General features: G+C 36.7%; 1 protein-coding gene across 5 annotated transcripts in view; it reads right to left on the bottom strand.

The window, feature by feature from the left end:
• Window positions 1-26,143, bottom strand: part of LOC6032480 — a 40,728-nt gene that overhangs the window by 12,284 nt on the left and 2,301 nt on the right. For 3 of the 5 annotated variants that reach the window (XM_038257831.1, XM_038257829.1, XM_038257830.1), the window contains exons 2-3: window positions 1,358-1,703; window positions 881-942 (exon numbers count right to left, since the gene is read on the bottom strand). In XM_038257831.1, coding sequence (XP_038113759.1) covers window positions 881-942; window positions 1,358-1,377 — 82 coding nt within the window. In that variant the 5' untranslated portion in view covers window positions 1,378-1,703. Of the gene's footprint in view, window positions 1-880; window positions 943-1,357; window positions 1,704-1,783; window positions 1,889-26,143 lie in introns of those variants that run through there. The other 2 variants (XM_038257828.1, XM_038257832.1) reach the window with 2 other exon arrangements.

The raw sequence follows: 26,143 nt of genomic DNA, 5'->3' as shown, positions 1-26,143 counted from the left end.
AATGAACTAGTGGTGGTAATTGCCCCCTAGTTCGTTATTACAAGTTCTCTAGATTTACAGGCGTCGGTTTTTCGGTTTTGTTTTTAGAACGTAAAACCGACGCCTTTCTTTTCAAAGGTTTTTTGAGACCTGAAATTAGGACGCCTCAAAAACTTGTGACAGGAAAACATTAGTGCAATAATCAATTACGACTAGGTTGGAACAGTCGTTGAATAGACTATACGCATAAAAAGAAATACGTTGTAGTTTTCGGAATTGCAAAAAAAATCGTTGACAAGGGAATTTGCTGAGCTGTAAAAAAAAAATTTCCGTGATTTTGCAATTTTTTTTTTGTATCATGCTATTTCAATAGCTCAAACCCGATTTGTTCGACTACACAGTAAAACATAAAATTGACATAATTTTTCCCACTCCAATAAGCTCAGTTCTTCACAAAGCCCAAAGCGAACAGGGGCAGCACACTAAATCAATAATTGAATAATATTGGCTCCAATCAGTTCCGAGGCTATGCGGCAATTGAACAAAACGAATTTCATACGCCGCGGTGCAGCACACTCTACCTATGCTCATCAGCCGCACTCACGCTCTGTATGTCTACAACTATAGCAGTGACAATTGTCTGAGCTAGAAGAATTTGTCACGAAAGATAAATGCCAGAAGGAGTTTGCCCCCCTCCGTTCTTAGCCTCTTAACTCAACGCCGCCGAGGACGAATCAGTTCGGTCGGTGAGTGTATGCAAATAAAAAAAGTTCACGTGTTCGTCCTCGATTTCATGCCAAATCACGTGTCTGTGTGTATGTGAGATCGTGTTTGAATTTGTCGAAACTATTTTGTCCTGACTGAAGTTGGGGATTATGCTTGGAGCGGTGAGGACTCTTACCGATAGTTTCATCGTAGCAGAATCGTTCCTCAAAACAGCTCCAGTAGAAATCTTCCCAGCAGCTAAAATTGACAGGAAAATGAAATCAATTAGAAATTTATCAAGATTCGTTGTTAAGTTGTTGGTTGTTGGTCAATGAGTTGTTGAGTTGTTTAGTTATTGAGTTGTTGAGTTTTTAAGTTGCTGGGAATTTTTTTTTTTTTTTTTTTGATAGTTTGATAATTGTTATTGATTGTTTTGGTTTGCTATCGATTATTACACGTTGGTATTTTTCAAATCCAGAGTTTTTTTTTTTTGAAAAGGTCCAATAAACCAAATTTTTAATTTTTGCTTTTTGGGTGTTTTTGAATACCCCTGACTCAAGGCGGTTCTAAAAACACCCAAAAAGCAAAATTAAAAATTTGGTTTATAGGAACTTTTAAAAAAAAAACTCTAGAAATTATTTACAGTAAATAAATTAATATTTGCAAGCCTTACCTCTGACAACAGCGACACATTTTCTATTGATAACGAATATTCCCCGCGAATCAAGGTGTGAAATGGTAGATATTAGCGATAAAATCTGGAGCTATTCGCGAGTCTTCTTTGTTGAAATCACCTACTCTCGAACGCAATAAAGGAAATCATCTATCACAGCCAGAACATATAAATATTTTAAGCACTTTCAATTCATCACAAAATTGTACGAGGTTCACATTATTAAGCACAAATGCCACAATTTATTTTCTCCTTCTCCGTTTATGGCTGCCAAATTTCATCGTTCACTTCACACCCCCGACCAGGTCCACGCACAAATGATCCATTCCGAGCAATTTATGGCAATCTGAAAATTAAACAGAGATGAAAAACACTTTAAGACCGCTGTGGAAGTACTTTTCGTAGTAAAATGAACGAAATAAACACTTTTTTATGCACAGCTCAGATCAAAAGAACGTTCGCGAGAGAACAAATCAATCACATGTCTGTCCGTTCGTCGGTCTGTTCGACTCACCACTGTTGACTTGAGGCAACAGCAGCAAAAAAAAAACGAATGAATCCGTACTGGAATTGTAGCTGCTTTGGGTGGATGTTGTGCGTTTTTTCTCCGACTTTAGACACAAGCAATACTGTATCGCAACAGTTAGCGTCCACCCTAGCAATCGTCAAAAGTGACGTCGATCAGCTCCATGCCCGATAACGAATAGATATACAATTGTAACGACGATAAGATAAGTCACTTTGAGGGTGAAATGTGACTGACTTTCAGAGTCACGTGGTATCGATTTAAATCGTAAATCAGTCTAGCTTAAAAATAAAACTTGAGAAATTCAAACTCCACAAAACAGATCATGCCCAAATCCAAAGAGTCGTTCATTCTACGATAAGATTTAACTGGTCAAGCTTGCAGGTCGCACGACACAACTGCCCATCAAATATAGAAAAAAAAACTCACATCCATTAGCTAACAAACATTCCCGATATGTATCGCTAACTCGCTGCTGCTACTGACACTCTGTGTGAGGAAATAATTTTCTATTGCGACGCTGGAAAAATGCTGTATAAACACAATCGACTACTTCCTCTTGGCCATCGAGCAACGTGGGAAAACTCCAAACGGCTGCGGCGTACCGGTGAAAACAAAAAACAACAAACAGCATGAATCGGAGCTTTAGCGGAGCCGGGAATGCCACCAGTAATAAGCCACTTACACTGTGTTTAGCTTTCATTTGAACTTGATCTTGTTTAGTAACGCAGTGCCTGGTGGGGAGGATCAAACGAGAGCTTATCGATGGAGTGGTATTGGATGTTGTTGTTTAATTTAGTGGAGTTTTCTTTTAACTTAACAACATTCAATTTTGAACAAGATTTTTTTTCCTATACAAGAAAAGAAGATTTTTTGAATTATTTACACAGCTCATTGAAATACTGATATTTGCTTCTACTAAAACCAGTGGAAACGCATGGTGTGATGTGAACTATCCATTTAAAATCATTATTATTTGTGTTATAGCTAACTATAGTTGCAATGACTGAATCACTTAAAAATCCCTATTTAAATTTCTAAACTCTAGCTTGTTTGAATAGCATGAAGTATTCAGTTTGAAAAACGGTTTCTTGTTAATCGTCTCAATTAGTTTTTTTCCTCATATTTGACGCCTTGTTAATTTTCTTTCATCATAAATCATAAATTGGACAAATGATTTGAAAGCTCGAATCATTATTTTCTTGATACACTTTGAACGATAATTTAATTTAATTTAATTTAATTTAATTTTACAATATTATTTACTTTTATTGTGCCATCAACTGGGGCGTCTCGGGACTACAGTCTGAATAGGGACAGCAATTTTTAGAGCACTCAAGCTCAAATTTGGAAACCGATGTTCTAATTTTGTTGTTTTGTGACTGTTCTAAACGTAACCAATCAAAAAATCAAAATATTTTTTTTGAAGGTTTAGAAACGCCAAAGATCTTAAAATGTCTGTAATTAACCCCTTCCCGCCCAGAGCAAAATCGAGATTTTTTACGTTTTTCCACATTACTCGTAACTGGACGAAATTTTAATGGTTATTGGTAAACATTCTATATTCTGTCCCGCCCGTGTGGATCAATCGGACCGCGCGCTGGACTCACAATCCAGAGGTCGCCGGTTCGAATCCCGCGGCGGGCGCTCTAAAATTCTTTGTGTAAATATGGGTATTCGGCGCCGTCGCTCCGTGCCATACTTTCATACACTTAAGAGCCCAGGGCGGCGAAGTCCTTGTAGATAAAAGGAAGACACTAGTGGTTGGTACTAGCAATGGTGGCCGACAGCTATAAAGTCAACTTCGTTTTTCTATATTAACTAATGCAGGTTGAAGCAGGTTGAAAAAATGAATGGTTGCAGAGAAATTGAATTTTGAATCCAAAATTTAGTGGTGCTCTAGAGTAACCAGGGGCGCTAGAGGGTTAAGATACAATTGAATTAAATTTCAAAATTCGAAAAATGCAGCAAAATGAAGGGTGAAGCATCCCAATTGGTTAAATCTGAAGGGAGTTATATGCATTATAGTGAAAAAAAAGTACAATTTGAGTACCATTTGAGATTTAGAACGGTTTAGGTAAGGCAGTTTGACAATAAATAGAATCTTATTCTTGAATCTTATTCTTGAACCCTCTACTGGCTACATTTTTTCGATTTTCTTTATATTTTTCCCGTGTTCAAGAGTCTTCAGTCAGTCTTGCTCTTGTTTTATGTTTTTCTTGATTCATTTTTAGTACTTATATTTGCATTTATCTTGTTTATTTTATGTTTGTTTCTGGCTAATATTATCACTTTCTTTTTGTCTATTTAGCCAGTTTTCACTTTCTGCATGCTTTAAAAAAATACCATAGAATGAAACCATTATCATTAAAATTATTTGAAGGTGCTGAGAGGCATAGTTGGGATAATACATTTCTGCATACTTATTTTTACATATAGTAAAGAAAATACTAGTGAAAAACACAGCCAAATTTGAAATTACAAAAAACCTATAATTTTTAAAACATTGGCAAAGTCACATAAAACAAAACACAGTTCCAACCCTAAAATTTTATTCAATTATAAGAGTTCTTCTTTCCAACGCTTTTTAAAGATGGAAAATTGTCTGTGAATTGATTTTTGGCGATTTTTTCAATCGAAGCCCGCCTAGAGGCAGGAGACGAACATGTTTCAATCTATAAATTCACTTAAATTCGATTTTCCAACGAATTACCAATTTTCAAAATTCAGTGAAAAGAATAAATTAGTTTATTAGTAAATAATCAATTTGCAATTTCGTGTTTCTTATAACCTAATAGAGTTTTGGAGTTCCTTTCAACTATGATTTACACTATAATTCATTTAGATGCAATTGGATACTCTAACAATGGATTTGGCAAGAGAAGGAAAAATTAAAAAAAAAACCTTCGAAATTTGCTAAAAACTAAATAACAGTTTGTTTTGTCTGTTCACGCCGGAAAACTTCGCTGCACAAGGCAGCTTATCCGTTGTAGATGTACTTCATCATCAGCTCATTGAAAATTATAAAGTTTAGTTAGGTACTTCAAAAGTTATGCTTAAAAAACGATTCTAACAAAAGTCCGGAAGATTGTAAAAATTGTGGTTTTGTAAGAAACCCCGTCATGTTATACATTTTTAGAAAGGTATTCAAAAGACCTTTCCAACGAGTTCAAAAGTTCGAAGATCTGACAACCTTATCAAAAGTTATGCGCACTTAAGTGTTATTTATGCACTTTTTGGAGGCCGGATTTCAGATATGTCGATGAAAACGTTGAGGGTAAATTTTGGCTGATTTTAGCGTGACGTACCTTATGGATAAAGCCTTAAAATGCTTTGAAGTTTTCTCAAATTTCTTCAAAAGAATTTGATTTGACGTTCCCAAGGATGAACCGATCCCCAAAATTTCAAAAATTTCCAAAATTACAGAAATTTTCAAAATTTCTAAAATTTTAAAATTTACAAAATTTACAAAATTTACAAAATTTACAAAATTTACAAAATTTACAAAATTTAAAAAATTTACAAAATTTACAAAATTTCCAAAATTACAGAAATTTTCAAAATTTCTAAAATTTTAAAATTTACAAAATTTACAAAATTTACAAAATTTAAAAAATTTAAAAAATTTAAAAAATTTACAAAATTTACAAAATTTACAAAATTTACAAAGTTTACAAAGTTTACAAAATTTACAAAATTTACAAAATTTACAAAATTTACAAAATTTACAAAATTTACAAAACTTACAAAATTTACAAAATTTACAAAATTTACAAAATTTACAAAATTTACAAAATTTACAAAATTTACAAAATTTACAAAATTTACAAAATTTACAAAATTTACAAAATTTACAAAATTTACAAAATTTACAAAATTTATTTCTATACACTTTTCGAGAAAATCGATTCTTAAAGTTTGGTGGTAAATATTTTCAAAGCTATGAATGATCCGTTGTCTATCATGCGACCTGTCGATGGATAGGTGATCAAAAGACCTTTCCAACGAGTTCAAAAGATTGAAGATCTGACAACCCTATCAAAAGTTATGCGCACTTAAGTGTTATTTATGAACTTTATTTCATGTATTTCGATGAAAACGTTGTCCGGATCTATCATGCGTTGTTGGATAGGTAATCAAAAGACCTTTCCAACGAGTTCAATAGATTGCAGATCTGACAACCCTATAAAGTTATAAGCACATAAGTGCCCTGAATTATGAAGATCTGACTACCCAATCTGGTGGTATAAATAATGAATCAAGTTGATAGAACACTGAAAGGTCCGCCCTTGTGTATCTATTTTGGATAGCAGTATCCTCTAAATGTGAGGAAGGCAATAACAACCTAAGGGTGGATTAAGTAACGTTTGTTTTACTTTAATTTGAAGTTCTTCGGGAAGTCGCGTGTTTTGGCTCTACAGTGTCGTAACAAAGTACGCGACTGCGGGTGGGTTAAATCCTTGCAAATATTCAAAAAAATATTAGCAATGCATATCAAACCTTCAATTCTGTTTAACAACATGAAAAAAAAGACGCGGATTAAGTTAAAAATTTTAGGTTGCAATGGTCTAATTCAATTAAAAAACTTTGCAGAACCTTCCTCAATTGCCTGCTTACCTAATGTTGTGAAACTGTATGGTCTACCTCTAAAACAATAACGGAACGATGAACTACATATTCGCTTCGATCTACTTACGGATTCCCTTTGCCGCATAATGCAATATGCGTTCTCGTTTGTTATAACTCAATAGAGATTTTCCACGGATGCATTTCCTAAAATTGTGTTTTTATTCCGCTCAGATGCCGCCATCGGGGAATACAAGGGCACTGCACTGTTCTGCAGTGCTGCTAAAATGCTGCTAAAAAGTTGTTGTCCGGACCCCAGTTTCGACGATGTGCAAACGTGCATTCATTCAACGCGAGGTATATTTTGTTTATTTATCGCTCGTTTTATGCCGTAGATGCAGGTAAGGCTGGTTGGAACCATGGCATGGCGCACATTACTTTCGGTTCACTTGGCCAAAAGGGTTCCCGGGTGTCCCCCGGAACGTGCGGGAGTCTGGATGCGTTGTTACCTCCCACCCCTCTCGATGCCAGGGTTTTTCGGGTGAACTACTATTGCAAACCACCAGCCAGCATCCACCCACGCCATGTTTGATAATGGTGAATGGCCTGAACCCACATTCGACGAGCACCGGGAAAACACTCACGCACGGGAATTAGGAAGCCTTGAGGAAGGAGACGGCATTCTATGTTAAGCTGCTATCGAAATGAGTTTCTTATATTTTGTTAATCAGTGAAAAAGAAACTGACTTTAACCTTACAAATTGAAGACCCTGAATTTATTAACATTTGAAATCTATCATTTCATTTTCTTTTCAATGGTTCCCAATAGTAACTGGTTTCACAGTAGAATTTTGCGATGCACCCAGAACGCAACTCAAGTCACATAAATCATCGCTGAACTAGTTCGCAGGCCGCACGCAAAGTTTGCCAAAGTGGCGTGGTTCCGTTTGGCGTGTATCGAACCAATTTCCACGCCGCAAAATGATCAAACAAACATATGGGCACACGCATGGGTTGTGTCACACACCAGCAGTAATAATGCTACATCACTCTGCTGAATAAATTTATGAATAAATTAACAACAATTATTAATAATGCATGTAAAAACTTAATGTTTTCATTTAACCAAAGTGCATTGGCACAGCCAACCAGCCATGAAATCGGTGCCATCGCGCTCGAATGAAATGGTCAATTTTGCCGGTCTATGAAAACATTATTTTAAGGCGCGAAATGGGCACTTCGGAAGCAACATTTTACGCACGATCACGTGCAGGGTTCGCGGTGTAAGAGCCACGCGTTTTAAATTAACGTATAATCGAGCTAATCAGTGCAGAAGTTAATTCCACCCTACATGATAAAAATAGAAGAAAAATCGACATTTATTGAACCGATCACGAAACTTCAATTAGCACCGCAACCACCACTTAACATTGCCGTGTTAATGATAATGACGTATCGATTGAATTTATCGAATTTACCACATGATCAGTGCTCCAACCTGATCGATTCTACGTGATCTCAAGGTGAGACACTCCCCGCAAAGGCATCGATCGACCATCACTCGGAGTGTCTAGTTTCGTTGACACGAGATGGAAACTGTTAACCTAACAATTCCAATTTTCAAACTTTGCTCAAAATTTAAAAAGATATCTAAACCGATTTGCCTTTCAATAAAAGCTTGAACCATTGAAAATGCAAAAAAAAAAGAAATATAGACACCAAAGGGTTAATCATTCGATACTTGCTGCCGCCAAGTCTGGTAAAACTTGAACCAGCCATTTGCTGCTGATCGTAGCACTTTGACGGCGTGCCATTTAGATAGGTTCAAGTGTCCATAGCCGACTTGTTTACGGCAGTCTATAGTGTCAAATCGTTTTTAGGATGACTTCGAGCCATATTTAAGTGAGTTTTATGCGATCAGTCTGATGTGGAAGCAGGTTTTGCTTAACTCATGGTATCACTATTTATCACTGTTTAGAAACAGTGAAATACCCATGAACGAATTAATTCAAACACAAATTTATTATTTGAATTCATGATTACTTCATAGGTAATGGACAAAAAATCCTGACTTCAATTATCCATCATTTTTATATAATTTTGCCACCTTGTTCTTGTTTTAGATCAGGTCAAGTGTAATTTATCAACTGGAATTTTTATTTGAGTCACGAGAAGGGATTTTCTGATCGATTTGGTACCGGCAGAGTTAGAATTTTAAAAAATAGGTTCCCTCAACTGGAGCACTGCCGTTTTACGGCGATATGATGTATACGCCATTAAGGTGATTTTGCTGTAGACACGATTTTCTGTTTTTGTTCATTTTTTCAATTTAAAATGACTAATTTGAGGTCTGCTCTGTAGAAACTGTTAAAAAGTACAATAAAAATGTAGCCCCTACAAAATTTCTTGTGTTTTCCTATTCTCTACGATTTTAAACCACAAACATCATTTGGCCGTAAAAATAGCAATAAAAAATCACTACTTTTCCTGCCCAATGATGTATGTATTAGGATGTAACAAAATGACACTTTTTTGCGGGCATTTCAGGGGATGATCCCCTAGGTGTACTGAGTCAGAATCCCAAATATGAGCCCGATTGGTTGCGACAGGACCTGGCGCTCCGGCTTTAAAGTTTAAATGGGATTTAACCCGTAAAATCGGTGCGTTTTGGTTATTGCCATTTTTAAGTCCTTCAACGATTTTTGGATTTTTCAAAAACATCATGAGCTTATAGTTTGTGTTCCAGGGTACAACTTTGCCGAAGACTGCGAAGAGATTTGGCCGCTCTGAAAAATGGTACAGAATTTACAAAATCTTTACTCTTGTTTTTCTGATAACGTAAAACATGTTCTGGGAACACTCGCTTTTGAGGCGCGCTTTCGGCAAACTATGCAACGCATGCTACGGGGCGTCGCGACAGGTCGGCATTAGAGACCCTAAATAGGGAGACTGGTCTAAGCTTGCTAAATCGATCTGGCAACGTATGTTTTGAGCTTGCCAACACTGCCAAGTTTTGCTGGGCGTAAAGGCAAATGCTCGTTTGGATACGTCAAACTCGTGTCTGTTTGTGTACGTCAAATTCACTTCGACCAGTCTCCCTATTTAGGATCTCTAGTCGGCATGTATTTGTCCAAGCGTCGTGTTGTTGTTTTTGTTGTTGTGATTGTTGAGAACTAAAGTTCTTATGGAACTGCAAGAAGCTCTCCGATGACTCTCAGGGTCCTGTTGGATGCCCAGGCAGAACCGATTCTAAACCTTGCTCGAGTGTCAACAAACGCGGCTGTCTTGAAAGCGCTTTATTACGCACGGATGTTGTATGCATTTTGAATATTCCGTATTCCGGAAGATATTTCGAGAGACACGCATTTTAGTGAGAGTTTTCACTCGCTTTGTAATCAATCACAGAGTTATGGCAATTTGGCAATAAAATCGGTCATAAACAAATTAATGTATTACATTGACAACATAAGTAAATACTATTTTCATACAGCAGAGTTCTCTGGCTAGATATTTTGCAAATTCATTAGACACCAATTGCACTATGTTCGAGCATAGGTTCGCTAACATGTCCCCCAGCACCACAATTGGTCGAGACGAAAAAGATCCACACGGGAACGCTCCCTTAATTACAGGACCAGGTGGGTTTAGAACTAAATCCTGCGAGTCACTGCCAAATAGAATACAGGAATCTACGACAGATTAAAAGAGCAGCACCGGTGATTGAATCCTCCGGCACCATCGAAAACATAAGCACAACATCCAAATTTTCTTTCCATGTGTCAAACTTTGACCGTTGTACGCTAGAGACCCTAAATAGGAAGACTGGTCTAAGCTTGCTAAATCGATCTGGCAACGTATGTTTTGAGCTTGCCAACACTGCCAAGTTTTGCTGGGCGTAAAGGCAAATGCTCGTTTGGATACGTCAAACTCGTGTCTGTTTGTGTACGTCAAATTCACTTCGACCAGTCTCCCTATTTAGGATCTCTATTGTACGCTGGATGTTTTCTACGACGCCTGGCTCTGGATGCGCGCGTTCAAAGAAAGTGTGGCCAATACAAATCAAACAAATTAATGGCAAAAAGTTTTTTTATTTTCAACTCATTGTACAAGCAGTACTAATTATCAAATCTCTTCACAGTCTTCGGCAAAGTTGTGCCCTGAAACTCAAACTATAAGCTCATGAGGTTTTTGAAAAATCCAAAAATTGTTGAAGGACTCAAAAATGGCAATAACCAAAACGCACCGATTTTACGGGTTAAATCCCATTTAAACTTTAAAGCCGGAGCGCCAGGTCCTGTCGCAACCAATCGGGCTCATATTTGGGATTCTGACTCAGTACACCTAGGGGATCATCCCCTGAAATGCCCACAAAAAAATGTGATTTTGTTACATCCAGACTGGTGGCAAGCTTGTCAAAAAGTGAACCTCACTTTTGACAGTCCATATAGGGTGAATGCTCCATAAACTGGTTGCACAAAATAGGGTATACAGGCCATTTATAAGTAAATTTGAAAATAAGTTTATTTAATGTTTAGGTTTGTACAAGGGTTTGTAATTTGAAATTGTTATTTATTTTCTAGTTATTTTTTTTTTTTGTTAAGACCGAGCCATGCGGTAAGGCTTCCGCCTGGCAAATGGGAGTTCAGAACCCGGTGCGGACTAACATAGCTGGTGATCGTTTTCCTTCTGGATACGATTTCTAAGTGAAGGAAAGGTAATTTATCGTCACAAGCTGTACATTATCTTCTTGGAATATTGACATTTAACCTCATTTAATACTAAAATATGTTAATAAAGTTAACATTAAAAAATGTGAACGATTGATTTCGTCCTCAAAAGGCTGGATAATATTTTATTTTTTCTAGTTATTTATTTTTCGACAAAACATATTCAAAATTATTAATCAAAAACGTTACTTAATCCACCTTAAGGTGGTTGGTGCCTTCCTCGCATTCATGTTGTATTTTAGGTTGTATTTACAAATTAATTTAAGAGTTTTTTTTTATTTTATTTTTCATTTATTTTTTTACAATTATTGATTTTACCTGAACAGCAATTTTCAATTCTTTTTTTTACCAACTCTCCAAAATAAAGGAGAAAAGTCTCATGAGTTATCGAGAAATTAAAAGTGAGAGTGTGTGCAACATGGAGTTAAACTTTCTGTGAAGTTGCTATGAATATTACCATGGCACTTTGAAAAATTTAACTCCATGTTGCACACACACTCTCACTTTTAATTTCTCGATATATTTCAGTAAAAAGTTCGTGTAAATCTTTGTCGAGACAAAATGATGCAGCATCATAATTAATACAGATTTTTTCCAGAAGAGACGCAGACACTGCTTAAGCAATGTGGCAACCGGGCGATACGCATGCAAGGGGGTGTGGCTGCCAATCCCCCGCGTAGACCAAAATCCCTACGCATGCTGCGCGACTCTCGCGCGTAAGCAAAAAGACCCGGCCTTTGAGGTTATGGAAAAATCACCCTTTTTTGTAGCTACAAAAAAACTTTTTCTTGGCATAACTTTAAAAGTACTTCACTAAACAGAATAAAATTTAATAGGGTCTTAGGGGACCCCAAAACGAACAGAATAAGGCGGATCCGGCCAAAATCGGTTCAGCCAGTTCTGAGATAATCGTGTGGAAAAAAAATCATGTCTACACACATCCCCACAGACATTTGTTCAGAATTTGATTCTGAGTCGATAGGTATACGTGAAGGTATATCTAGGAGTCGTATTTAAAAAGTTAATTTTTCGAGTGATTTTATAGCCTTGCCTCAGTGAGGTGAAGAAGGCAAAACACAATTTGAAATATTTTTTCACAAAAAAAACTTTTTTTCAATTGCACATTTGCTGGCTCTTTTACCCTATATTTAGCGTCAGAGGGGTAAAGCGACCAAATAGCGGGGTCCACGGTCCAACCAATGTGAGTATCGCGGCCCATATATACAATTTGACAATCTTGCCATCAGGCTGGTTACATCCTAGTATGTATACATTGTTCGATCAAAGCTGGCTTTATTTTTTGTGCAAGCTATTTTGATAGCTAAGTGGATCCCGTAATGCATTGTCCACGTGGATACTTTAAGGGGGGGGAGGTATTAGGGAGCGTTCTTTTATTACGTAACGCAGTTGGGGGGAGGGGGGGTCGGAGGCCGTGTTACGCTCCATACAAAATTTTTAAAATTTGTATAGAAATTTTGTTACGAGGGGGGGGGGGTCTAAAAATCCGATTTTTTGCGTTACATAATAAAATAACGCTCCCTTAGCGATTGTCTATGCTCCATAATCACATTTTTTGCATGAACAATTGTCAGCAAGGGAGGTGGGTGGGTCTAGAATTTTCAAAAAAGTGTCTACGTGGATGTGGATAAGGTGTCATCCATTAAGTACGTCACATTAAAATCAGCCAAAATTTACTCCACCCCCCTTTGTCACGATTTCCCTATGCTTTTAACACGCAACGTCACGCTTTCTCAAAACCCCCCTCTTCCTTCAGAACGTGACGTACTTTATGGCTGATGCCTAATGGACGTCCCCTTAAGAATTAAATCGAAATAATGTAATAAAATATTGCCCAATCTTGATTTGGTCCCAAAACCTCAAATCAACATTCAAACAGTATTGAATTTGAATTCTATCAATTCTCAATGTATACATACATCATGATGAGTAAAATTGGCGTATACATCATTGTTTGTTTGCTCAATAAAATGGGCCCCAGAGCAGTTTTTTGAAAAATTCTTTCGTCAGGAGGTAGCTTTTAAGATTCTTTATCAGACTGTACAATAAAATTGAAAATGTCCAAAATGGCGTATACATCATATCGCCGTAAAACGGCAGAGCAGTCTGTCTGAATCCCAGTCGAGATAAACGAGTAGGGGAGTGTGGGGTAATTTGGACACCCTAAGGAAATTGCTCTGTTACGGGCTGTATGCATATTTTAAAGGAATGTTTGTTTGTTTGTTTATTAAACCAGTAGCGTAAGGTTTTCACCTTTTAAATTGCTACTTCCGTTCCGTTCCAGGTGTTGTTCGAGTACAATTTGATAACCTAAATTTATATAAAACTACATTGGTCACAATTTGAAAAAAAAAACTAGGGTTATAACGAACACGGTTAGTCCATTTGGGTAATGTCGTCCATTTAGTTGGCAGCACGTTTTTGTCTCGTCCCGGGTTGTTCCTTCCAGAGTAGTCCAAGTTCATCCGAGGGGATGGGGTTTGCCCTTATGCGACCTCGTCCAGGGGGCTCGGGTGCCCGGGGTTATCCCTATGCCACTCTTCGCGTAACTTGTGGTTAGGGGGCCCGGGTCACCCAAGCACCTCCGTGGACACTTCAGATGGCGTTTCAACCAGGCACCCCGGAGGAGCCGGAGGGTTGTCCCTATTCCACTCTTCCTTTAGCTTGTGGTTAGGGGGGCCCCGGGACCTCCGGGCGCGACAGTGGGAACACGCGTATACTACAGCTGCACTTGGTTCCAAAAAGCTAAGCAGCCCCTCTTAAAAGTTGCTTCCGACGTAGTTCGCTTCAGGTCTGCAGGCAGCATGTTCCAGTTTACCGCACCCCTAACGAACAGCGAACTCGCATAGGCCAACGTGTTGTTTCGTGGAAGAATCAGGTTTTGCTGGCGACGGCCTCTGAAGGGTACTAGTTTCTGGTACAAGAGTGGTGGAGAGCGCGTTGTGATCAGCTTCCATATGAAGAGGCAGGAACGGTGTGCAAATAGTTTATCCAGAGGACAGCCGACCAAGTTTTTCTGGAGATGACTTACACGGGAGTATCGATTTAGTCCGTAAACAAATCGTACACAGCTGTTCAACGCAACACGCAGTCTATCCATGGCTCCAGCGCTGGGGCTAACGTAGAGAAGGTCACCAAACAGGAAATGGGGTAGTAAAAGTGCTTTGAACAGTTTCAGTCGGGTTTCTACAGGCGCAGCTCTCTTAGAACTGTAGAGGGTACGTAGTCCTGCGTAGATTTTGCCACACTGCTGGTTGATAAGTTCGTCCCACTGAAGATCTGCTTGGAAAATGAAGCCTAGATTGCTTGCCGATTCGGTCCATTCTATGCGCTCACCGTCAAGCTGGATACTTGGGAGCGAGCTGGTCGGAGCGGCGTTGCGTCGACCACCTTTTACAAACAACGCCTTGCTTTTTGCTTGATTGACCACTAACATATTTTGCTGGCACCATTGAAGAATACTGACGAGATCCTCATTCACCATTCTGACGAGCTCACGAGCGCAGGGGCCAGAGCGTCCGACGAACAGCTGCACGTCATCAGCATACATTTGTATAGAACAGTGCTTTAAAACCGTTGGTAGATCGTTTGCGTGACAGCAAAACAACAAAGGACCGATCACAGACCCTTGCGCAACACCTGATGAAACTTCGCCGATGTCAGAGCACTGATCGCCACAGAAAACGGTTTGAGTTCGTCCATCTAGATACGACGCCACCAGATTCACAGCAGGTCCGGAGAAGAAGAATTGAGTTTCTAACTTCGTGCAAAGCTTGCCATGGGGAATCGTATCAAACGCCTTAGAGAAGTCCAGCAGCAGCAAGACGGCAGACCCCCTCCTGTCTACGATAGCAGCTATTTCGTCGTACACGCGAAGCGCAGCAGTTTGGATTCCTTGACCCTTTCTAAATCCGGCTTGGAAAGGTGAGAGCAGATTATTTTCGCTAAGATAGCATGTCATTTGCTGTTCCAACAGTTTTTCGAGTGCTTTTGACAGGGAGCATAAGATACTGATCGGTCTGAGGTTCTGGATGGTGTTGATGTGTGGCTTTTTGCGCAAAGGTAGCACTTTTGCTTGCTTCCAAAAACTGGGGAAAACTGATGACTCGATCACCTTGTTAAACAGGAACGTAACTTGCTGACTCACAAGCGGCAAAATTATTTTGATGAAGCAGATCGGCAATCCGTCCACTCCCGTTGCGTTTGACCTGATGTCGCAGATGGCATTGACCACCTCCCAGTGTTGGACAGGCCTGAACCGGAAGCGGAAAGTTGCTGCAGCTCTGGAAGGTCTGGGATTGTCCTTGGCGATGAAACCAGAGGATAATAGAGACCATGTTTGATGGAAAAATGTCATTTATTTCGATAAATTTTGATGAAAACCCCATTTTTATCGCAAAAATTAAAAGGTGTCCAAATTACCCCCACATTTTTGTGTGGGGGTAATATGAACACCCCTATGGGGTAATTTGGACATGCCTTGTGGGGTAATGTGGACATACCTTGTGGGGTAATATGAACACCTTTTGTGGGGTAATTTGGACACATGTTGAAGAATTAGTTTAACATTTGATTTTTTGAGCATGTTTTTTATCCTTCAACCTGGTTTTGTAATTGCTTTATATTTTGAAGTGTTGCTCACAATATTTCATCAAAGGTTTAAATAATGATTTTGTGATAGAACTATAATTCAATAGGAAGATAACAAATAGTTCAGTGTAGTATACATAATTCAATCATTAATACTGAAATGATTTAAACATTGATTCTGGATCAGGCACACTATACTTGTTTTTAGTGATTAAGGTATCGTTTATGTTTATATAAATCAATCTTTATATTGAATGTATTAGCCTGAATTTTTTTTTTAATTTTACATTCTGTAGCCCTTCAAATTTAAATATTATTGTAAACCAGCATAGATATTAGAAATGTCAAAGAAATTAATTAAAAGCAATCAACATTAGAGTCTTGTTGAACGCCAAATGTACAGTAATCAGATTTTCATCAATTCGAATATTGGAATAAATTTATCTAAATTAAAAAATAGGGGTTTTGTGAAAGTTCTCATGATTGTTTTGACATATTAAATCCCTCTAAATTTGTCTAAATCCCTTTAAAAACTCACCCAACCATGAAAGTTACTTTTTTGTTGCATGACAGGTAGACTTTCAGGTATGTCCAAATTACCCCACAAGCCATGTCCAAATTACCCCCATAGCATATTCTATCATAAATTGCGATTTTTGATGATAAAAATGGATAAAATGCACAATTTTTATACGTACATATCTCAGGCATCGTCCAAACAACCCCCTTAAACCAAAAATGTCCACTTTTTTGCCATATAACCCCTGCAAAACCTTATTTCCTAACCTTCAAATATTAGAATTTAAGGCAGTGCCAACCGGCCTTTGGAAACTTTTCCACATTATACCAAAACTACTAAACCTATTTCAACTTTTTTGGTTTGTCCATACTCCTAGGCCATTACTAGTACTAGCCTTATCACTTAAAATGCCGTTTTCACTTTATATCCGAAGAAAACGTGATTTTTAAAGGGGTGTCCAAATTACCCCCACTGTCCATATTACCCCAAACTCCCCTACGTGTCTGAATAAGGACAGCAGTTTTTAAAACAACTAACTAAGCTGTACTAACTGAAACCAATCAAAAAAATATCAAAATATGGTGCTAAAACCTGGATAAAATATTAGTTCCAATTTTGATTTGACTTTCAATCACTGAAAGTTAAATTCCCAAATTATTTTTTTATTTGTTTCAGGGAACATTTTTGCGGAAGGGCAAGAGTTCAAGAGGACTGTTTTAACGCTTTTAAAAATTACTGTTTATTTTAAACCCGGGCAGAAGGTAATAACAAAAATAATAATATTTCAATAACAAATCCTGTTAAAATAACGAAAAGTGTTATTATTTTATCCTGGAGTTCAACTTCAAGAAGAAAAAATAATAACAGTTTCTGATAAAATAACAAAATTTTGTATTGAAGTGATATTATATTGAAAATGTTTAATAACACGCTAATAAGAGGAAATGTTATACATTTCAAAAACTCTCCTAATAACAAAATTTGTTATTCGTTCGGTATACTGACTTATAAATAAAATTACCATAAATCGCACAAATGGAAAAGTTTCTAAGTGTCCATAACACAATCTGTTATTATTTTTTCTTTTGTTAAATATGTTTAGATCTTTGGGATAATTTTGACCAATTTCGTCGGAATCATTATTTTGGCCATGAAATGGAGTCCTTAAGCTGAAATTATTCTGAATAGTTGAAATTTTGGAAGTTGATTTTTTTAATTATTTGATATACCCCCAAAGGGACTTTGCTGAAATTGGCTAGAACTATGGGATAATTTTGACCAATTTCGTCGGGATCATTATATTGGCCATGAAATGGGGTTTCAAGCTAAAATTAATCCGATAAAATTAACTTTTGTGAGTTCATGTTTTTAAATTTTGTTATGTTTTCTAACGGAATTGATTTATTTATTGAGAATTTTCGAAGTGTGAATAACAAAAACTGTTATTATTTTCACAGAGCCAGGAAGTCGGAGCTGACGTTGAAGTTCGAGCTGGAGTGAGACCTCGGAGACTGCATCGGATTCAGCAAATTTTCAGCAACTTTTACTTGGAGTCGGAATCTGTGTCGGGTATTTTTGGAGAGCTGAAGTCGTCGTTGACGTCATATCCTGCATCCAGAGTCGGAGTTGTCTTCAAAGTATGGATTCAAAGTCGCTTGGAGGTACCCGACTCTGCAGCCCTGACTAGTACAGAGGAGTTATGGCAACTGCAGGTTTATTTGCAAATTACAAATAAACCAAAACAATAACTTTTTTTTGTTATGGAGACATACCAGTTCAATAACATTTTTTGTTATTATACTGCTCCACCACTCCGAACAAAATAACAAATCTTGTTATTCCTTGATGATTCCTTCTGTGTTATTGGTTTGTTATTGCAATAACAACATAATAACAGTTTTAGTTATTCTTCGAACAAATCTTTGTTATTGATTTTTGTTATTTTAACAACTAATCCGATCATCCCAATAACATATTTCGATCTTCTCACAATATCAAAAACTGACCTTCCCAAGTTATTTCCGTCTGCTCGGGATGCCCAAACACAAGCTTTTAAGGACTATGCATGTAAGTCATAAAGCTACGTGCGCCAAGTTAGCACGACAGTGTCGAAATGGTAGACATTTCAAAACTTTTTTTAGATTGAAAAACACTGTTATTCGGAATTTAGCACGCATGATACACCAAACCCAGTGAGAATACCCTCAGCAACAGGCGAGAATTCTGCAACCTCGCGAAAAGTTTGATTATATTTGTTTTAATATCTACGCGCGTTGGATTTTCATTTCACAATGAAAGTCCGTTGACCGACTCCCACACACAAACACGTCCAACGTCCGTCGAAACAAACGTGCCTGCATTGCATATTTTGGCTTCATTAAAAAAGCAACATCAAAAGTCGGCCGTATTTTGCTAATATTAGTTGCTGCAGTTTATTATGTATGTTGTGTGGGATTGATTCCGAAAATGTGACGAAATCCAGACATTGAATACTTATATGATAAAAAAAGAATATGCTTTATTTTATAATTATAGAAATTGTACACAGTTAACCATAGGGGAGAGTGGGGAGACTTGATCCCCGGGGACACTTGATCCCAAGCCTGTATCTCGTCAGCATGTGGGTAAAACAATTAGCTTTGTTCTAGAAAGTTGTGCGAAATTAACTATAACTCATTGTAGAAAACACAGAAATAAATTAAAAAATGTTTAGATTGAGTTACACACATTTTTCTGAAACGAGCTGCAAAAAACTTCCAAGAGATCTTTTTTTCTTTGTTTTGATATGTATAGTAAACACTCAAAAATTATTCAAAAAAATATTTTTCATACATGAATTGTTTGATAAACTTATCAACTCCAAAACCCTTACGTATTTGACGTTAAATTTATCGTCATACTATTTTTACAATCAATTGTTTAAAAAAGTGAGTTTAGGGAGACTTGATCCCTGCATTTTTATAGTCACTGGAATCTGCCTCAAGATTAAATAATTGGGCTGGGTTTTCATACATGGTTTCCTTTAGTATAGTTGTACATAACATACTGCAGTTTGTACCTTTTTTCAAAAAATTTGTAAACAAAAATTTCCAGCTTTTGTTAACATGCTTAATTTTGGTCGAAAAAATAATATTTTAAGTTTTTAAATATTTTACATACTAAACTTGTTATATTTTGAACACAAACGTACAGGTTTTATGTGAAATTGCTGTAACTTATAGAGAATTAAAAGTTTGGATGAATAAGAAACATTTTGCTTAAGATTTCTTCAGAATGTTGAAAGGGGATCATGTTACCCCTAACATTTTTAAAATGCCCGTTTAAAATATTTTTTAAAACGCTTGGCATGATTCGAAGAGTTAATCTGATGAAATACCCTCATTAGCCAAACATAGATGAATGTTTAAGCTTTCAACTCATGCAAAAAGTTTATAGTTTTGTGAGAAATTGACAGAGTTATGTGCGATACAAAAAAAGGGGATCAAGTCTCCCCACTCTCCCCTACCTATTTGTTTCCAAACGAAACCAAGTTCTTTAAATATGATACCATAGTATTATTAAATTCGAATCCACCTATACTATTAATTTAGTGAGCATATCCTCAAATGGCCATTCTCTGTTCCAATGCCATCCTCGGCTGCCAAGCATAATAAACGAAACCGGTTCGGCTCTCGGTGCAAATGTGAGAATGGATTCACATTTTCGCATGAAAATTTCAATAAATTGGAAAAATAGTTTTATGCAAAACAGTACTCCCACTCCCCCTTCCCCACCCAGCATAAACAATCGAAACTGCATCCTAAATTCACACACACATCTTTTGCGCACCTTCACGTTGTGCCCTGGCCACAGGTCCCCGGAACGGATACCCGATAGTGAGAATCACACGTATGAATACCATCGCTGGAAGGATGGAATAAATTTGAATTTCTGCACGCTGGCCGGGCGAATAAATCTCGGATCAATAATCATTTGTTTCAATTTATCCCGTTCGTTTGGTGCCGGAAAAATATCACCTACACACACAAACAACATTTCATCGCAAAGACACACACAATGTTTGGGCCTGGCAACAATTTGCCACTTTGAACACGAGAGCTGGCAGCACTGCAAAAAGTCCTCCTCTCTCTCTTTTATAGATTGTTTGTAATCCGGATTAGGCCGACACCACATCATCACGTGCTGCGGGTTGTTTTGATAATGGCAGCTCAATACTTCTTTGTGTTTGCTTTATTGTAGCAATTTGATTGCGGATTGAAAATTATGTAACATTGCATATTTTTTGTGATACGCATCGTTAACAGAATACAAAAAAAGTTACATAAATATAATCAGATCAATTGCTCAATCCGAATCATTAATTCACGTTAATGGAAAATCATTTTACCCACATTTGATACCAGGAAAACTGAACTAAAACCAAATTCTGCCGATTGGAACGGCTTGAGGGAGTTCAAATCTAACAGACCATGTTGAACAGTGTTTTAAGTTCATAAGTCAAATCAAAGGTTCATCTCGCTCACTCTACACTGTTAGTTCTCACTACAGTCCAGTCCCGGTTATGCGAAGGTCTCGGAAAAATTTTACTGTGGATAATCGAAACTTCGGATAACCGAATCACGGAAAACAAATTTTTTTTCGTTGTCTTATTTTTGATTGTCGAGTTTAAGAGCGAGTTTTTCACCAGTGTGTAACAGGTCGTATCGAGGTGCTCCGATTTGGAGGAAAATTTCAGCGTGCCAAATATGAGCCCTCTACGACAAAGGAAAATGGATTAAAACATTGAAGTTTGATGTCCAAAATACATGAAAAATCTTTTAAAAACGTTACTTAATCCACCTTTAGGTGGTTGGTGCCTTCCTCACATTCATAAAGTCAATACATTCAGTAAAAATAGCAACATTCGCCCTTAACATGTTTAACAAATCAACATCACAATATCTGAAATCCAGCTTCCAAAAAGTGCTAATAACTTTTGATATGGTTGTCAGATCTTCGATGTTTTAAAGTCATTTGAATGGTCTTTCGATTATCCAACTAACGACAGGTCGCATGATGGACCCGTACATCATTTTTATTGAAATATCTGAAATCCGGCCTCCAAAAAGTATATAAATAACACTCAAGTGCTGATAACTTTTGATAGGGTTGTCAGATCTTTGATGTTTTAAACTTATTTGAAAGGTATTACAATTATTTAACTAACGACGGGTTGCATAAGAGATCCGGACATCATTTTCATTGAAATATCTGAGATCCGGCCTCCAAAAAGTGTATAAATAACACTTAAGTGCTTATAACTTTTGATAGGGTTGTCAGATCTTCAATGTGTTGTGTGTCAAAGTGGAAAGGTCTTTTTAATACCTTCCTGAAAATGTATAACATGATAGGTCTTCCTGCAAAAACCACCCTTTCTACAATCTTCCGGACATGAGCCAAAATCATTTTTTTAGCATAACTTTTGAAGTACTTAACTAAACTTACTGATTTTAAATAGAGACCTATGAAACCCCAAGACAGATCGAATGAGACTAATACGGTAAAAATCCGTTCATCCAGTCCGAAGATAATCGAGTGACAATTCTTTGGCCACCCATCTACACATCCACACAGACATTTGCTCACAACATGATTCTGAGTCGATATGTATACGTGAAGTTGGGTCTACGGGGTCAAATTAATAAGTTCATTTTTCGAGTGATTTTATAGCCTTTCCTCAGTAAGGTGAGGAAGGCAAAAATGCTCCCATTTGCGTAAAACTTGATCAATTTTAATTCTATTAAATGCATTCGAAAGGTTTTTTCAAGCACTTTAAAATGTGCTATATACATCTATGATTGGTTGGACTTTTCTCATAGCTTTAACAAGTTACTGTTAAAAATGGATATTATTAAAACCCCAATATCTTTTTGCAACAGCCAAAAGTTAGGGAATTTCATGGACTATAAGCCTACGGCATAAAAGTTTTGGCCAAACGCAGTTTTTCTCACAGATTTACGAATTTTCTATAACAAACTTTTTACACCGTTAACTTTTGCCCTGTAGGTCAAGAAGACGGCACTTTCTCAAATAACTGTGAAATTCCGATACCGATTTCTATTAAATTCTAATTGTTGTCTTTTTCAGATACAATGATAACGACCAACTGTTTATGGTGTTGTTATTTTCTTCTTAAATACTAGAATCGATTTTTCAAATTATTCTCAAATCACTAAAACTTCCAACCGTTGAGGTTAAATTCAGAGTTAAACGACACGTGACGCGCTGACACCTCCGAAACAATGGAATTAAAATTGCTCATGCGACAACCTTTGTTTTACTATAATTTTCATTTTATAAACAGCAAAAAATATGTTTGATTGCTGCTCGTGTGAAGAAAAAAAATCCTCTCGTTTTTTTTCACCCTGAACACCATGTTGATGTTGTCATGCGGTGTGAGCCGGGAAAAACACGAACAAATTGGCCGATTTGCACATTTTTTTTATATTTCATTTCAATTTCAAAAGAATGCAGCGTGTTTCACGTGTGGGAGCACGAAAAGCCGAAATTTTTTAATGACACATTATTATTTAATCAGCGTTTATATTTATGACGCCGTCCGTCGTCCTGTAAAGTGCAATGAATGGACTTTTTCGCCCTTCGTTGATGATTTTTTCCCGGTTCGTTCCGGATGACGATTGTGGCTGAAATTGTTGCTTGCTATTTTCAATCAATCGCACCGATACGCGTGACTTTGGAATGGGAAAAAAATGCTCAATTGGTAAAAAGTGTGCGTTCATCGCGGATGTCCTTTCACCCGAATCAATCGTCGTGAGTGTGCTATCTTACCGCAAAACTAGAGAACATATTGTAAACAATAACAAACACCGAATTGCCATTCTTTTGGATTTAGTTCGAAAAGTCACGAATTTCAACCAAAAAACAAGCATTAAAATGGGATATAAATTTATATCAAACTGCATCTGACTAAAAGCTCCAACGGGAGCAGAGAGCACCGAAACACAGTTTTGTATGAAGAGTGGCAACATTGCACTGAGTTTTTTGTAGTTTTATTTGTGTCTCTCAGGTTTGAAATCATGTCCAGTAAATTGCTGAAGGCCGAAGACGAACTCAATATGTGACAATACAGATCACAACGACATGCTAATTTTACGGACAAATTGGGAGGAGGGAAGGTGACTCTCTTTTTTTGCCTGTCATTGGACCTAGTGTCGAATATAAACAGCAATTAACGCTACACGCATCAGCGAGTCACGTCGGTTGTATGATAATTGAGATAAACGTGGTTAAAAAAATGGCAACAAAAAATCGACGAGAGGGATTCGATTTCCGGTGACGATGGATAATCGCGCGATGGCGATTAATATTCATCGGTTCGTTTGGCGTGAACATGATCTTTGTGGCATCGGATTACCAAATAAAAAAGGGTAATCGAATACGTCCTAATGAATAATGTGTAATTTGACATATTCATGATAACATATGGTATCAATTATATAATTTATTTTCTTTAGTTTGAAAGCATATTGTGGCTGCGCACTTTTTCGAGATCCATCATTTCAAAAATAACACGTTGATTATACTGTGCAAACTAAAAAACCAAAAGCTGAAAATTGGCTTGGCCAATTGCTGCTTTTGCTAGTTTATCAAGTGTCTGAATTAATATGATATGATATAAAATTATTCACTACAGGTTTAGCGGTTAGCCAAGGAGCTAGCTATAACTATGCAAATCAATGTTCATTTAACTGCTGAGCGAACTCACGTAGTACGTCACAATCGGTTTCATTGGTGGTACCATGTAGTCAGAAATGTATTCAGTGGGGGTCATGTACAAACAACGTAATCTGAAATTTTTCAAAAAAAACCCTTTGTGAAATTGGATTTTTTTTTATTTGAAATTGTAAAAAAAAAAACAAACAAAAACTGTATTGAAAACATCGTTGAAAAATGTGTTAAATAGCCAAATACGTACACCGCAATATGTAATGCAAAAATCCCATTCCAACAAATCAAATCAAGATTTCGTGCGTTCCTTCAAGCATAAAAATCACAGTCTTCCCTGCTGTGTATCACCACAATGACGATCATTGCTCACGTAAACAGAGCAATTTCGCGACCAAAAGACGCCTCGCGTACGTATTTGAATGCCCAAAATACAACCTAGGAGGACTATCAAATCAACACACAGCGTTACTCATTCACTTCCCTGAACTAAAGCTTTTTTCTGCCACCTCTCTGGTATAGGTGAATTCGTTTAGTCAACACAACACACTTTGTTTCCCCTGGTTTCGTCGCACAATTAATCATCTCAATCGCGTTCCGAAACATAGAGTGTGGTAGCATCAGCAGCATTCAGCAAAGTCGTTGTTGTTGTCGTTGTAGTTTTTTCTTCTTCTTCTCATTTTAGGTCATGTGGTCTCTCGCGACTCGACTCGACTGAATACTAACACCTGGACTACCGAGCAGAAAAAATGCTTCGTTTTAAACGTTGCAATTGCTAAATGCTCAAATTTATTACAAGGATTTTTTTCATCCCAAGTTTTAACATAAAAATTCAAAATCTTTTACGCCTAGAGTTTTGAAGAAGTTTTCAGTGTATTCAATGTGAAAAAAATGGTAAAATACCACTGGAACAGCCTATAATCGATTAAAAAAATCAAATTTGTTGTGAAAATTTAGCAACTTTTTCAGTATCAGTAAAAGTAAACAAAGAACGAACTTTTTCAGTATCAGTAAAAGTAAACAAAGAACGAACTTTTTCAGTATCAGTAAAAGTAAACAAAAAACGATATTTGAAAGTAATCATAATAAATTGGCTTTGCATGAACTTTAATTAAATTTTATGATTTTTTTAAATTAATTAAAACCAACAATAAAAATACACAGAAAAAAAAATCGTGGTAATATTACATCTGGGAAGGAGTACATCTTTTATGTCAGAAAAAAGCTTTGATTTTACCTCTAAAAATGTGTAAAATTACCTCATATATGATGAAAATTTACCATATATATATTTTTTTTAAATTAATTAAAACCAACAATAAAAATACACAGAAAAAAAAAATCGTGGTAATATTACATCTGGGAAGGAGTACATCTTTTATGTCAGAAAAAAGCTTTGATTTTACCTCTAAAAATGTGTAAAATTACCTCATATATGATGAAAATTTACCACATATAAGGTATAAATATACCCAAGAAAATGACGAAAATTACCGATGAATGTGGAAAATTGTACCTAAAAATTTGTAATTTTGGTCATTTTCTGTTGAGTTGGAAGAATAGATACCTATAGAAAAAGAAAATATTTCGAATGCTATAATCAATTTAAAAAAAGCTGGAATAAATTCAAATAAATATAAAATAATGATCCAAATAATACTTTGTAAAACAATGTTAATGAATTATAATTAATTGTTTACATACCCTACGCAAGTATGGGCGAGGGACATGAACTTCAAAAAAAATTGCAGCGGCCTAACTTTGCTCAATTTTTACTGATTTATCTTGGGCACAAATGAATGATAATGAGCAATTCTCTACGAAATCGGTCTTTTTTCTTCAATTTTAATTTTTGTATTTTTTTATCCGACTGAAACTTTTTTGGTGCCTTCGGTATGCTCAAAGAAGCCATTTTGCATCATTAATTTGTGCATATAATTTTCCATACAAATTTGGCAGCTGTCCATACAAAAATGATGTATGAAAATTCAATAATCAGTATCTTTTGAAGGAATTTTTTGATCGATTTGGTGTCTTCGGCAAAGTTGTAGGTATGGATATGGACTACACTAGAAAAAATGATACATGGTAAAAAAAATTGATGATTTTTTTAT

Source organism: Culex quinquefasciatus, chromosome 2, assembly GCF_015732765.1.
Source record: "Culex quinquefasciatus strain JHB chromosome 2, VPISU_Cqui_1.0_pri_paternal, whole genome shotgun sequence".
Taxonomy (NCBI): Eukaryota; Metazoa; Arthropoda; class Insecta; order Diptera; family Culicidae; genus Culex; species Culex quinquefasciatus.
Note: the sequence above shows the minus strand (reverse complement) of the source record. Positions and strands in the feature narration are given on the sequence as shown.